General features: G+C 45.1%; 1 protein-coding gene across 3 annotated transcripts in view; it reads right to left on the reverse strand.

The window, feature by feature from the left end:
* CACNB4 (calcium voltage-gated channel auxiliary subunit beta 4) overlaps positions 1 to 16,177 on the reverse strand; it is a 115,472-nt gene that overhangs the window by 13,705 nt on the left and 85,590 nt on the right. For 2 of the 3 annotated variants that reach the window (XM_087734500.1, XM_087734501.1), the window contains 6 exons: positions 15,825 to 15,844; positions 15,635 to 15,715; positions 13,425 to 13,483; positions 9,503 to 9,612; positions 7,737 to 7,888; positions 4,630 to 4,725 (listed from right to left, as the gene is read on the reverse strand). In XM_087734500.1, coding sequence (XP_087590626.1) covers positions 4,630 to 4,725; positions 7,737 to 7,888; positions 9,503 to 9,612; positions 13,425 to 13,483; positions 15,635 to 15,715; positions 15,825 to 15,844 — 518 coding nt within the window. The remainder of the gene's footprint in view (positions 1 to 4,629; positions 4,726 to 7,736; positions 7,889 to 9,502; positions 9,613 to 13,424; positions 13,484 to 15,634; positions 15,716 to 15,824; positions 15,845 to 16,177) is intronic. The other variant, XM_087734502.1, reaches the window with a different exon arrangement.

The raw sequence follows: 16,177 nt of genomic DNA on the forward strand, positions 1-16,177 counted from the left end.
ATTACCCCACACCAGCAACACAAAATAAACCGCTCATGACTACGGAGGCATCCTCCTCGCCCACAGGAACGCTCGGGAGAGGGAGCGCGAGAGGGACCGCGCCGCAGGCACTGCCCGGCATCATACAGCTAAGGGCAATCCCAAACTGCCTCTTACGCCCCGAGGTCAGGGAAGGTGAGCTCAGGCTCTGGGGGAAAAGATGGCCCAGACAGAACTGCAAGGACGGAGGTGGACCTGAGAAGGAGGAGGAATTTGAACTCGTAGATATATCTGCTGCACTGGCTGTTTTTAATTATACCAATGCACTTCAGTTCTGCTGGAGTATAATTTCTGGTATTTTTTAGGTTAGGTCAAATTGACCAGAGGGATACGTACCCTCTCTTAGCATTGGCATGAATCCAAAAGTTAAACAGAATAATCATAATGAGCTGTACCTGACTAGTGTATTTAAAGCTGCATGGTTAGCACAGTTCATGTTTCTTTGAGCCACATGATGTTCCTGCTTAGAAGAGTCATGCAGTGATAGGCACACTTAGAATCAGAGAATCGTCAAGGTTGATCTTAAGGGTCTTTTCCATCGAGTCCAACTGTTAACCCAGCACTGCCAAGTCCATCTATACCATGTCCTCGAGCACCACATCTATCCGTTCTTTAAATACCTCCAGGGATGGAGACTCAACCACTGCCCTGGGCAGCCTGGGCCAGTGCTTGACCACCCTCTCGGGGAAGAAGTTTTTCCTAATATCCAACCCAAACCTGCCCTGGCGCAGCTTGAGGCCGTTCCCTCTCGTCCCAGCGCTTGTTCCTGGGGAGAAGAGACCGACCCCCCCGGCTCCAGCCTCCTTTCAGGCAGTTGCAGAGAGCGATGAGGGCTCCCCTCAGCCTCCTCTTCTCCAGGCTGAGCCCCCCCAGCTCCCCCAGCCGCTCCTCCCCAGCCTTGGGCTCCAGCCCCTGCCCCAGCCTCGCTGCCCTGCTCTGGCCACGCTCCAGCCCCTCCATGGCCGCCTTGGGGTGAGGGGCCCAGCGCTGAGCACAGCATTCGAGGGGCGGCCTCACCAGTGCCCAGCACAGGGGGACGATCCCTGCCCTGGTCCTGCTGGCCACACTGTTCCTGATACAAGCCAGGATGCCATTGGCCCTCTTGGCCACCTGAGCACACTGCTGGCTCATGTTCAGGCGGCTTAGCGCTGGCTTGGGCAGCATCAGTGAGAGATTAGCAAGGAATTAATAATGAAAGCAGTTCCTGAACTTCAATATGCCAAAAAAGGCAGCTATTTTTAAAATGTCTAGACATACAGCACCATCTGATTACTTAAGGCTGGCTCTCAGCAAATGAAAAAAAGTGAGGTTTTTACAGTTTTCAAGTATCTTCACTTTAAACAAATACTCCTCTGGCAGGAATTTGAGCTGTGAAACAGATGAAGCAGGTCGCAGTGCAGCAGACAGACAGCAGTCTCTTTGGTCTTAGCAGTATATTTTACTTAATTAAATCATGGATCAACTTGGTCCTTTAATTTAAACTTAACCAAGATGGTCATCTCCCTTTGCGTGCTCTAAGTCAGCAATAACTTTGTTGAAATCAAACAGTGCAAAAGTGATCGGATGTTTTGTGCAGAAGGCTGTTGTGGAAGGCAGCCTCTGAGCCAGCAGGGTTACATGTCTGAAAACGGGATACTCTGTAATTTGGCAATATTTTTCTCATCAAGGTGGGGTCTCGCTTTGTTGCCTTAGGCAACAAAACCCAATTACAGGATTGGGTACTGAGGCAGAGTTTACCAGATCCTGGTGATGGACGATCTAAGTGCCACGACGCAACAAACGAGCTACAACATGCATCCTGCTGCTGCGCGCTGCATAGTGCAATCAACGCAGCTACTTGCCTCATTTCAACTGATGTGAGCAAACCTACGTGGAAGAAGAGGAAATCACTGTATAAAGAGCAGACAAGGCCGTGAAACACGCACAGGCTTCTCTGTGCAGGTGGAAAAATAAATACACCTTTCAAACATGAAGAATGTGCAGCGGATTGTTCCGTGTGTAAGCTCGGTGTAAATACAAGCCGTATTCAAACAGGTGCAGGTGCAAGTCCATTTAACTTGGCTTGCACCTATTAAGAGATAGGAAGGTATGTGCTTTTATAGAAATTATTTTGTGCTACAGAGAAGCGTACAATTTAGTTTTAGTTAACAGGACCTGAATGGCTCAAAGGAATTCTCCGTCATCATTTTAAGAGATAACAAGTCAGTAGAAAATTACATGTGAGAAACATAATATAGCTGAGCTATCCAGAAGAACTCGAGATGGCTCGAACATCTTTCAGTGCTGCTCGAAGCAAAAAACAAGGGTGAGACAGTGAGCAAAGCGATCTGCAGTTACTGTGACCAGAAGCTTACAGGTCTCTGCAGTAAGACCACCAGCTGGACGGCTACGCGGTCACCGCCTGCCACTGTCGCCAGCCGGACAGCTGCAAGTGGTGCTGATGGGGCAAGACGGGCAGCAGGAGGGCGGCTGCGAAACCCAGACCCGGCAGGGGAGCGGCAAGCTGTCCGGGGCGTAGTGGGCACTGCACAAAATGTATTTAACTGGAGAAACGGAGATACGCTCCTCCACGTGCACACACCACCACCAGCACTTTTCTGGATTATTTAAATTCTCGCTCTGTATCAGGTATAGGAGGAATGTGAATCCGATTTCTCATTCTGAACACATTCTTAAACCATTCCACTTTTGGATAAGGAGGACAGAAATTTCAGTCAAGTCTATTACCTTTTTTCTCTGTTTTCTAACATTTCAGTGTGAATCTAACCTGAACATACACCAAAACACTACAAAAACCTGCCAAAATTCAATGTTTTCACAGATGCACATTAATTATTCTTCATTTTGTATCTGGCTGAAACTACTGAGCAAACATAACCTGAACTCACCAGCAGCGTCCGTCAGCTTGAAACAGTTTTTTCAGAAAGCCGACCGGTACATGCGGGATTACCCCACTCCCTTGCTAAGCCAAGGCAGAATTGCGGGGCAGACCCGAGGCCACAGAGGTCTCCTCCAGACGGGCAAAGGCGGGTGCCCCGGTGCAGCCGAGCCTGGCAGTCTCCGCACACCAGCTAGCAGTTAGGCAAGGTCTACCTGATGGCAGGAGCTAACCTAAAAGGTCAGCCGGTGGGGGAGAGGACAGAGAAAGAGAAAGAGAAAGCTCTCTCCAGGCCTCCCTTTCCGCTGGGTGGAGTGCCACCATTCCCACCAACAGCAGCTCTGGGACATCTGAGGGGCATGAGAGCACGGGCCTAAAGGAGATGTGGCGCAGCCTCAATCCCTACCAACGAGAACAGTTTAAAAGCAACCTCTATCGCTATCGTTTAGGAGGAGTGCCCAGAAATACCTGAATTATCTTTTTATGGCCAGTGGGGACAAGAGGAGGAGGCTGTGAAGTTTGGTATCTTAAGAAGCATACAAAACCAAGTTAAGTTTCATGGAAATAAATCCTTGCGGATCATTACTCCAGAACAAAAGCTGCTTCACCTTTGTTACTTTCCTTTGAATTGAGAATAAAAGCAATCTGAAATGGAGGTGATCTCTTTAAGGTCTACATAACACAAGGCAAAGTCTTCCAGGAGCATTATCTGACCATTAGGGTTGGGCATTCGTTTTGCTGATCTCAACTCCCCGATTTGTTCCTAGATTGTTCCAAGACATTTCTTTTGTCAGCACTTTGCCTATTTTAAGTCAGAGAGTACGATGACAGAAACCCTCCCAGTGTCTATTCTGAATTTCTCTGAATTAATCTGATTTCTACTCACAGTTCTTTGGCATGAGAAAGATGGGCAAGCGGCAAGCCATAGGCTGGACTGCCTGATCGTTCCCCCTCTGCGCTACCAGACCAACGTTAGGCACAGCTATTACGCTGTAAAAGCAAGTCCACGTCCAGGTTTGTTTCCACTGAGTCACAGAAACCAGGCGTGGTTTTCAAAAATGAAAGCAAGTTTGAGCTAACCTGTCTGAACACCTCTACAGCTTTTCCGCACAGCATCTGCCTGCCTAATCAGCTATGCAGGACCTCTGCTCCTTAAGCAGCGGCTTGTTTGAGGTGAGTCATCAGTAGCTTTGATAAAACGGTCGGTGAGCAGGGACTGTGCTCCCATGAGGTAACTGGAATGGCTTCCAGCGCCAGGAGGCTCGGGGATCCCATGCGTGCGGACACACGACTCGCACCGTACAGACGGTGGGTGCGGACTCACTATGCAGCTGACGGAAAGTCCTCTGCAGCCTCCTCTCAGACCAGGAGTCTGAGACTTTGACCCTTTGGTACCATAAGATAGCACTGCTCCACAAATGACGTAATTTGCTAATGTGCTAGTAGATCAGTTTTACCATACGTGTCATTTTTCACCCATCACCTTGCCAAAGTTCGTAATAAACCCAGCACAGGACATAATCAGGATGAAAGTATCAAACAGCTTGTTTCTTAGCGATAAAAGCTGATCGAGGGTTGCAATTGCAGGGCTGTCTGAATCGCCATAAAGTGAAGTAATAACGTATGAACTCAGCTGTAATCAAGGACCAACACAGCAGAAATCTTTAAAACTCCACGTATCACAAGTTCTTTAGCCTTTCTTCTGTACTTACTGGTGGGCATTGTGCAAGTTTATCAGCTGCCACCAACTGAACATTCAAGTGTTTACTTTGTGACTTTCCTCTAGATTTAATCAGTCGCTGCAAAACCTGACAGAGGAAAAGAGGAAAATATGAGTTTAAGAACCGCGTATCTCCATAAAACTCAGACTGACATCCCACTGGAAGATTACCAAGTTCAGAAGCTCTCCATTACGTTTAATAAAACGGACAAAATATTGTCCCTGAATATAACCACAAACCTTTCTGACAACCTCCCTGAAAGCCATGCACATTTCCCTCTGCATTACGTTTGATCCCTTGCAAATATTTCAAATGCAGCGCGAATGGTGATTTTGCTTTATTCTACTTGAAGTAATAGGCTATTTTTGAGAAATGTAATCTTCTAGAGGACCACAAAAATTACATATATACAGAATTATACTGGATTGCTGGATTGACTGCAGCCCAACAGGAGCAGCATGTTATGTTGTGCAGCAATAGCGCTGTAACTTCATCTGTTCTGAGGTGCCTTTTGGGTACAGAAGGTATTTTACACACAGTTCAACTTACTTTTTTTTTTTTTTCTTCCACTGCGTTCATTACTAGAATTTAAGGGGCAGAAAAGTCAGGAATCCTACATTACTTCTCTGTAAAGTTTCAAAGAAAATGATGGAACCATAGACCACCACAGTATTTTTTAAGTCACAAGGGCCTCTAGAGGTCTCTGTGCCAGCCCCTCACTCAAGGCAAGGCCAGCTGCGTCAGATTGCTCGGGTCCTCGTCCAGCTGAGTTCTGAACATTTCCAAGGAGATCCCACCACCTCTCCGAGCCAGGACTGACCCATCTGGCGCTCGTACAGCCCAACAGGCGGCTGACTCTCTGCTGCAAGGGCACACTGCTCACTCCTGCCCAAACTCTTCTCCGCCAAGACCCCCAGGTCCCTGGCTGCAGAGCTGCTCCCCCGCCAGTCGGCCCCAGCCTGGCCTGGGGCAGGGGGCTGCTCCAGCCCAGAGGCAGGACTTGGTATTTGCATCTGCTGACCTCCAAGAGGTTCCTCGTTTCTCCAGCCTGCCAAGGTCCCTCTAAATGACAGCCCTGCCCTCTGGCACCTTAACCTGCCCCAGAATTAGATATTGTCCACAACAAAGGTCATTAACAAAAACATTGAACTGTACTGGCCCCATTGCAGATCCCTGAGTGACACCACTGGTAACCAGCTGGACTTTGTACCTCTGACCAGCACCCTGAACCCAGCAATCCATCCAATCTTCCACCTCTCTTAGAGCCCACACTTATCCAGACCATATCTCATCAATTTGCCCATCAGGATACTACAAGGAAACCACATCAAAGCCTTGCTAGAGTAAAGACTAACAACAGCCACTGCTCCTCCTCTGTCCACTGGGGTCATAGTCTCATGACAAAAGGCAGCCAGGCTGGTCAGGCATGATTTGCCCTTGGTAAATCCCTGCTGGCTGCTCCCAATCCCCTTCTTGTCCTGCATGTGGCTGGGGAACAGCTTCCCAGAGGATTTGCTCCATAACCTTCCCAGGGACTGAGGTGAGACTGACTGTCTTGTAGTTCCTCCTTCTTACCCTCCTTGAGAATGGATGTGACATCTGTCTCTTCCCACTGATCAGGAACCTTCCCAGATCACTACGAGCTTTAAAAGATAATAGCAAGCAGCTCTGTGATGGCATGAGCCTGCTCCTTGAGATGAATCCCATCTGGTCCCTTGGTCTTGCCTATGTCCAGTTAGTTAGGCTGTCTCCAGATCAACCTTCTGCTACTGTGGGTCCCTGCCACACACTGCAGCGGGCCCGCACTTCTCTTAGCTTTCCTTCTGCTTGCCATGTTCTCACCGAAGCCCTTTTTGCTACCCGTAAGATCTCTTGCTAGTTCTAGCTCCAGCTGAACTCTGGCTTTCTTAGCTTCCCGCCAAGATGTATTCCTCCTGGGACGCCTGTCCCCACATTCATCTTCTGTGGGCCTCCTCTTGGTGTTTGAGGTCAGGCTGTTCCCTGTTCATCCACACTGCTGTCCCACCCAGCTCCATGGAGGAACAGATCATTCTTGTGCTTGGAGGAAGCTGTCCATGAAGATCACACAGTTCTGCTGAGCTGTCTGTTATCCAAGACGGTCTTTTATGGGATCCTGCTGAACAGGTCCCTGAACAAGCCAGTTCTAGAGTCCAGGTCTGCAATTCTGTTATTTGTACTGCCCACTTCTCTCAGGATGTTCAATCCCACCATCTCATGGTTGCTGCAGCCAAGGCTGTCCTGGACCGTCACAACTCTGTCCAGTCCTTCCTTTCCTCCCCCAGCAGCAGGTCCAGCAGAACCTCCCCCATCACTTGCACCAAGAACTGACGCATGGCTGTCTGCAAACACCTCTGATGTGCCACGGTGGTGACTCCAGCAGGTGCTGGGCAGCACCCCACCGCCGCTGTGCTCATTCCATGAGAGCCAGAGTCTCTGTCGTGACTCCAGGCCCCCTTCTGCACGAACAGCTGTGGTCGCGGTGGGGTCCATGCTGCACTCCTGAGCAACAGTCGCATACATGCCCCATGGCAGGAGCTGGCCAGCAGCCTGGCCACACTGGTCCAGACCCAGTGGACCCAGAGTGGATGGTGTATCAACACGCCCCAGGTGGAAGCCACAGAGAAAAGCAGACAGGCTTTGTTTGTGACCAGCAGACAACCGTCATTCACTGCCCGGGAAGTGGGCGAAGGGCTGGGTGTCTTCTCTGAAGCTCGGCCTAAGGTTACGGTTTGTAGAGACAGCCCAGCACTACGGCTGCGGTGGGGTAGGGGGGCTGCAAAGGGACGGCCAAGGGGAACTGAGAGCTACAGAAAGAATTTGATCCTCAGGAATTTTTTTTGTCTACTGAATTGGTGGGTGCCTCATCTAAGGCTCAGCCTAAGGCTAGGTTAAGGTTTAGGGCGGAAAAAAGAAATTGCGTCAGACATTCCCTTGTCAAGCCCTGGATCTAAAAATTTTACTTTTTTTCTCTTCGTCTCACTCTTAATTTCTTCAGGTGCAGATACCACACTGCTCACTCCCACAGTGCCCTCCAGGTCCCTCTCAAACACACATATTTTAAGGGTGAGATACGTTACCTTCGGAGAAGACACTTTAACATGGACAATAATTGGTGCTAAAGATGTCTTGATAAGTTGTGCAGGGTGATTGATAGTGTCTGCATCTAGGACCACCAGTTGTAAGGACCTCGCCAGCTCAAAGATTCTTTCAATTTCACTCTGTACTTCAGCTAGTAAAGGAAAACAAAACAGGTGAAAGCCATTCAACCCCAGCATTACTTAGACAAAAATATCGTCACCCATTTATTTTCACAGAATGTATGCATTCAGTATATGAAATCCATATGTGAATTAATGTAATTTCCATAAAATAACCTATTATTTAAGGCAATTTTTAAAATAAATATTACCTTTGAGACAATTCTGTTGCCTGAAAATACATATGTACTATGTTCCTTTATAATATCAGTGTATTTAAACATTGGGTACAATTAAATGCATGTTTCTGTTAACACAAAATAGACTTAAGCATATTTTCCAAGTCTGCTAAATAGCTTAGGAGGCATAAGATTTTTTCTTTTCGACAGCCAGTGATGTATGGACAGTTCCTAAAACTTTTTTTTTGTTCTCAGACTGGAATTCTGATTTAACTTAAACAAGAGTCTGTATGAAAAGCAGAACTGTGACCTCCTAATTCTATAATCACAAAAAAATTGTTTCTGTTATATAACTGACAGGGTAATATTTAAAACGACACTAATGGCAATGGTCACACCAAAGCACTTTTGTCTGAAGAAAAAGGAGAGATTTATTTCCATGTAAACTGTATTTCCGATATTCATTGTTCTGACCCTTCTTAATCATTCACATGCATGTGACGAGTTTTAAATAGATAAACTCAGCACAAATTGAAGCCTGTAAGTTATACCACCGAAGCACAAAAGAGCTGTATGTCAGCAACTCACATGCATTTAATTTGCCTAAGAGCTGTTCCACAGAGCAGCGCATGCTCACAGGCACAAGAAGATTTAGTACTCACCTTTGCAGCACTTAATTTTGCGGTGCCTACTCCTGTACTAGAATGCCAACTAGAAGTGAGGCGTCCTACGACCTAGACCGCTAGCTCAAACAGTCACTCAGGACGTCGGAGAAGTGGGTTTAAGAGCCTTTTCTTCCTGAGAAGACCAAAAACCAACTCCCCCTGCCTCCTAGTTGTCCCAGAGACCAGGTTATTGGCATGCACATACTACACACAAATTTCCACCCTTGCAAAAGAAACAAAAATTCATCAGGCCAGTGTAACCCGGCAGTCGTGACACTGTGAGGAGAGGGTGGGAAGACCCAGAGCTCATGGCTAGACAGCAAAATTAAGCTGTAGCTGTTCAACATTAAATACAAAACCAGTCCCAGGGTCAGGAACAACATGTTTCCTTCCTGGCTGGACAAGGTGAAAGCTCTTTGGCACCTTGTGATGTGGAATTAAAAGCACAGGGCTGTGAAGAGGGAGCTGTGAGGCCAACTCACCTTGGGAGGAAACAGCACTGAACCCATATTCTGATTGCGGGCCCCTGACTCATCCTTTACAAACAGCAGCTGTAATAGCGCTTGCTCTAGCCCAGGTAATTGCTTAACGCAAGGCTAACACAGTACACCGTGCTCCGTTGCCCCTCCTCAGCCAGGAAAAATGTGTCTCCCATTTGCGTATGTGAAATTCAGAATTATACATTAAAATGCTGTAGACACTTTTAAAATTGCAGAACTGATGACATCCTGAAGGCTGAAATCCTGTCACTTTCCTCCAGTACGTAACCATGTTCAGAATTACATCTGTGTCAATGTCTTACCTAAACTGGATCTTGTATTTGACCGCTCAATTATTGCCCTCTTGCTCGGATTATTTAGAACAGACCTCTTAGCAAGAGAAATGTCAGCTGTCACTCTAGTTATTGATATCCTATGAGTAAGAACACAGGACAGAACAAAAACACAGTAGTCAAATTTTCAGCGCACTGTGCATGATTTACAGCTACATTCCATTCCAAAGTGCAAAGACAATAAAATACCACTCAGACATGTTTTATAGCTGAGTTATGTCATCATTAAAGAACAACTAAAGAGAAACGCTGCAGAACTGTAAAGCATTGTCTATTCCCTATGCTATTAGAGACTCTGGCATATAGTTTCTGACTATTCTATTTAATGCATTAGTTAACTTTTCTCCTCCCTAACTCACTCATCTCCTACAAGAATTTACACAGTACCATAAATACCACAAGTTACGCGAGTCTTACAGAACAACAGAGTTGTAACAGTAACAGCACTTCTCTTCCCAGATAGTTAAACGGTTGATTAAACCTGAGGTTGCTGAGCGGTAAGGAAGGGCCATGTCTGGACATGGGAGCAGACCATGTCACTCGTATCTGAGTGCCTGTGAGTCACTGAACAGAGCTGCTTGCTTTGGGAGACTGCTCCTCCAACACGCACTCGCCTTTTCCAGACAGGGAGCCGTGCCGACGGGCTGAACGACTTGGCTCATGGTCCAAGAGGAGAAAAGTAAGTTGAGCCACAGCTATCTGTACTGCTGGAGCCTCCTCTTTAACTTAAGGAGGGCAATTTTTTTACTTGATCTGTCAGTGAGCTGACAAGAGATAAAAGGTTATAAAACAAAGACCACACAATCACTTCACGTAAAATCCATTTCGGAGGACTGTGATGAGCCAAAGAGCCACGAATAATGAAAAGAAAGCAAGCTGGAAATGACTAGCAGCTATTCCACAGAACGTAAGACTCGTGCAGCTCTAAGTGAAACTATCAGGTGGAGGGTTAAAAAGAAGTGCAAGTATTTTTCTACATAATACATAAATAAATTTATTGCCAGAAAATACAGTAGAGATCGAAAGCATAAATGAGTTTAAAAAAGAAATGGGAGAAATTAGTGGATCGTGGGTCTAGGGGTGATGATAAAACACGGTGGTCCAGATCACACCTCTGGCTGAGGGAGCTCCTACATCTCTGACTCCTGGAACCAGAGACACGTAACAGAGGAGGGACCACAAACGCTCACCTGCTGTGCCAGATATAAGATGCATTTCATTCTTCCAGAGTAAGAAGTAATCCTAAACACCACTGTTGCTGAAAGATGTTAAGAAAAACATGTGCCTGTGCTATGTTTTGTTTACACGGTGTATAGAGTCAGGCTTGGTCTACGCAACAGTGATTAAACACAATGCATTTAGAAAATGATGCTGTTAGAGGCTCTCCAGCAGCCATTCCCTGAATGCCTTGTGCCAGCCAAGCTTTAGCAGACTCCTTTCAACAGGCCGGCACAACACAGCCCTCGGGCCTTTCCTTCAGCCAGAAAAGGATGTTGCAGTTACAAAAGAAGGAGCTGACAGAAGCCAAGTGTATTAAGAGGTAGGGAAGGAGTCCTGCTAGTTCAAATCTTACTGAAGTCTTTTGAAAAGCTCCTCCTTGGCCAGTCATTTTCCTTCTTGGTAATGTGGACCTGTCACAAAATTGCAGAAGAGATGGAGGAAAAGAAAAAGAAAAGGGAGGAGGAAAAGACTGCAAAGCCATAAGAGTTGGCAGGAGGACCAAGAAGCAGCTGAGGTGCCTGAAAAGGAATTTAATTCATTTTTCTAAAGTTATTCAGAGCTAAAGTCAATTGTATCAGCTTGCTTGTGGCATTTAACTTTTTCAATGCTGAAATTTCATACTTCTACCTGATCTAGTGGCCAATATTGCTAATGGCCATAGGATTTCCAAAAAAATACCTCACTCCAGGCAGCATCTCTCCCTTTTGTCCCTCTGTGCAGACCAAGGGCACGGTGGGGGAAAAGACAGAAGAGCAAGGCAAGGAGCAGTCCTGCCTCCCACCAGATCAAGCAGCTGAAATGGGCACCTCTAAGTGTGCTTTCCATTTTCTTCTCTGTATTTAGGTGCTGCTGACCTTTGTGGATCAGGCCTCTGCTGAGTACGTTCTCATCCAGGGTATAAAAATATACCTCATGAAGGATATATTCATAGCAATCATACCGTGGCAACTGGAGATGACTTATCACTGCCCGTTGCCACGGTCTCCTCCTAAAAACAGCGACTCTCAGGTACCACCGGCATACGCAAAGCTGACAGATGTAGGGGCCAACAGCTGGAAGAGAATATACGCTGCGGTTGTGTACCTACACCTCAGGCGAATGGGCACCGGAGCGGCCACGCTGCTCAGAGCGGGAAGAGGAGGCACTGACAGGACACACGAACAGCTCAGAAAAATGACAAATTTAACTGCAGGCTGCCACATAGAGTGCTTCATCTGTCAGGTTTTAAATCAATCACTACGTTGGTAGAATCTGCTAAAATCACTTGAGCTGGGCAATTAAAAACAGGGGAGGAGATGAGATATTTTGCACAGAAGTTGATCATTAAACGTTTTGTCTAAGCTGTTTTTGGGTTAGTTCAGCACTGCCATCTCCTCGCTGCACCCCAAAAGGTACCTTGACCATAAATCCTCCTCCCCATCTTCTAAACAACAGACACTGTTATTTTCACTGTCCTAGTGCCAATGATTTAGGTATTTTCAAACCTGACTTACTGTTATACACTAGCTAGCACAGTATAAGCTCCTTTTCACAGGTACAATATACTGGACAAACTGGGATGAAGGCAGGGCAGAACATCCCAAAGATGCAGCAGACACCTACGGCTGCTGACGAGCTCCAGTGGAAAGGGAGAGATGCCATGGTCCAAGCCTATGTTCCTAGCAAAGAAATCCAAATTATCCTTCTCACAGCTCCTCAGGAAATATTCCCTGTGTTCCAGCTGAACAAGATGAACCCTCCTTACCATTTTTGAAGTTCTGACACACTTTTTTCTATATTTTAGTTCTCAGCATTTCCTTCTTCAAGCTGCCTTTTTAAGTATTTTTGACTACTGAGAATATTTAAGAGTTGCTTTTCCTTAGGTGTTGGTCTGAAGCACCGTTACTGCACCCTGTTGAAATCTGCTGTTTCTGGTACTTATTTCAGGGCTAGGGTGTGATTAGTTTTATTTAGAGAACACGCTGCTGCAAAGGAGCCTGGAACTTCACAAATGGTGCTGGAATGAACCTAGCCCAAATAGAGCAAAATCAAATCAAGAGGCACTTCTATTTGGTGTCTGCACACTTCAGTGGCTGGCTGAGCTGGTCCAGCAGTACGCACTTTTGTATCCAACGGTTAAGAAATTTTCATATGCCCAAAGGATTGTGAATAAAACCGTACTTTTACAGGCAATCAGTCATGCTTTCTCAGCTGTTCCATGACATGAAAAGAACTAGACAGCTCTTTGAAAAAGAAAGCCATCCACTCAGTTCAATTTACCCAACACGCAGTCAGCTCAGGCTGCAGAGCAGAGGCTCGGGAGCTCTGGAGGAAGGAGGGCCAGCAGCGAGCCAGGGGCCGGGCTCTGTCTTTAAAGATATTTTGACACTTTCCATGTGGCCCAGTCACTTTTCATCTAGATTTCTCCTGTAACTTCAGGCTGGTAAGACATTGAGGCGGAATTATTCTGTTAAACCTACGAAATCCTACTACAGACATAGGAGATACATGCACTTCTAGTAATAAATTAGCTGTGTTCCACTCCACACCTGGCTGCATTTCAGTGTTGATACAAAGCCAGTAAATCAGTTTTGAACATGCATCAATCTTCTTACATTAAAAAAAAAAAAAAATCACTAAAATGTTAGTAACATGAGGGAAAAAAAGGCATGAAAAGGACAGTATTTCTCACCTCCCATCAAACCTGTGCTTCAGGAAGTCAAAGAGAGCTTTCTGCATCATGTCTGTCACCTTTGCAGAGGTGAGGAAGATTGAACAGGGAGGATTGACAGGGAGAAAAAGAAGTCAAAAGTAAGAAAAGAGGTAAGTAGAAGGTAAGGATACTGCCAACAATCAATACCCTTTATAGGTAGCAACCATTTAATTTTCATGCTCTTGGCAGCACGCTTTTTAATAAATACTTGCAAGTTTTCTGACTCATTCTCCAAAATGCGGAACGGAGGATGTGAGAGCTGTCACTCTTTCCGCTCTTGTCTTGACTTGCACTGAAGCATTAGAGCACACCTCACCACCTTCCGCAGCAATACCATTCCCAACAGGCTTCAGAACATGTCAAAAGCATATGGGACTATTCGGGTTGAACAGATAATTTGGTTTTTTTCTACAGTAACACTATTAGAACTGGCTTAAAATTTCAGATACTAGATTTATCGTGTTGGATGACTGTGCTAACAGAAGAGAAAAACTATTCTCAGAGAGGCATACAAGCAGAAAAAATGGATGCTTCCATTCCTGTACATGGTGAAGCATCCGAGAGATGCTCAGCCCCAGCAGCTCTCATCTGCTTTACTGAATGAGCTCCTTGTCCTTTTCAGGACAACTCAGGCTGACACCTATTATCTGCCCGTCTAGACAGGAACTTAATCAAAGCCCCCAGGCCTCTGGCAGTTTATTTCTCGTAGGTTATCTTTCAAAATGGTTCCTTCAGAATTTAGTCAGAAAAAAAATAGTCAAAAGAATTTTCCCATGTAGGTTGCAAAGTAAGATCACTGCGTTTCTGTTATGTAGACCACTATTCGTAATTGGAATTAGTGTTCTATCTGTGTTACCATTTATACACCTCTATATGTTCAAGATGTCACGTTTAATACTATTTTTTTCAACAAAGGCAGGACAGCATATTTGTAGAGGTATGTATTAACAAACAGCCTCTCTCCCCTCCAAACTTGAGAGTCCCTAGGCAAATGAATGTGTGGTACAGCACCATGGACGTCAATGAATGAAATTTACTCCTGTCAAGAAACATCACCATAAAATTAAAAGGCAGAGTAGAACATGAAGTACCTGCTCTGCTAAACCACACTTTCAATCATTCTTACAAAAAACCAATGCCAGAACACTGCATTATGCTAATAGTTGTACCATGTTGTAATCTTCCAAAAAGAACCATTCCAATATGTTTAATAATATCCTATAAAGTACTAACAACATTAATTAAGCTAAATGAAGTGTATCTTTGATTTTATGTTCATGTTCATTTAGATCCTAATTCAGCAAAACACTTAACAGATGGTTAAGTTCACTAAAATGCCCTGCTAAAAGCCTGTGCTCGTTTAGCACGTGTTAAATGCTCACTTGAATCTGCAGCAGCCTTGAAAAATGGGTGTCCTGTTTATCTGTGCCTGTTACCATACCTATTTCCACGTTGAACAGAGGCAAATGATTTAGAAGGATTAAGGGTTTCTTTACATATCTATTTCAACATACTAATAATCTTAAAAAAAAAATAAACGTCACGAAAACATGCTGAAATAATGATCCTTGGTTCCCATATTCAGCTTCAGGTGCTGGAGAGCAAAGCTGAATACGCTGCAATAGTCCAGCTACTTCATTTGCCAACACTGAGTTTCATGGGTAGATGTAAAGTTTTTATAAGTGAAAAAAGGAGAAGAACAGGGAAGCGTCTTCAAAATTCTTGCTAATTAAGTTCAAAGCATGTGCTAGTTTGGCTAAAATTTTACATGTACACAGAAGTCTAGCTAGTTAATTTGACTGCTCTGACTTTTTCTTGTAGCAGACACAAATTCCCTTTTTCTTACTGGGTTTCATCAAGAATAACTGTACTGAAAACAATGGACGTGCACTGTTTAAAGCAGTAAAACTGCAAAGAGAGCACAGACGTACTTATGTTACCTACTCTTCAGCTGAGGCATCACAAGTAACAGACACTGTTGCAAGGCAAAATAAAATTCAGCTGGGACCTCACCCAAACGGTGCCAGTGCTTACTATGCTCTTAGGTCTTATTTAACATTTTTGACAATTATTTAAGCCAAGATCACTTTGAATTATCGTGGAACAGTTGCACTGGACCACACACACTGAATGTATTAAGGAAGATTATAGGTAAGAAAATACTAACTGCAAATCCCTGGAATACATACCTCATAGCCTTTCAGTGACGGACCCACCAAGACAACAGGTCTCATTGATGGTACTACATCATATGGGGGAACGTGTTCTGTCTAGAAGAAGAAAACAAGCCTTCAGATCATTAACCAAAGAAGATCCACATGAAAATCCTGGGAATTATGTATTAGAATTAAATAAAATGAAAATGAAAGTACTACTTACCACTTTTTGTTTCTGTTTTGCTAAAAGACCAAATGAGAACTCGGTTAAAAAACACACACTGTGTATAACAACCACAACACTTGCAAACAACAATCCCTCTGTCAAGGCACTTTCCATTTCTCTCAGTGGACCTCCCTTTTGGTCAGCCCTGTTTAAAGCAGTCATTCATTTCATTCTGGGGGCAGCTGCCACTTTTCCCAAGATTTTTCCCAGTCCCTTAGCAATTACCGCATGCCTAGAAATAGATGTCTTTCTCCACCTCCGCACGCAAGCACTTTTCTGTAGAACGTCTTAATAAGTCAGGAAAGGGGGGAAACCCGCCTTTTCATATACGGTTTTTAAAATAGAAGTAT

Source organism: Nipponia nippon, unplaced genomic scaffold (assembly GCF_047370975.1).
Source record: "Nipponia nippon isolate SJK-2023a ecotype South Korea unplaced genomic scaffold, ASM4737097v1 scaffold_5, whole genome shotgun sequence".
NCBI classification, from domain to species: Eukaryota; Metazoa; Chordata; class Aves; order Pelecaniformes; family Threskiornithidae; genus Nipponia; species Nipponia nippon.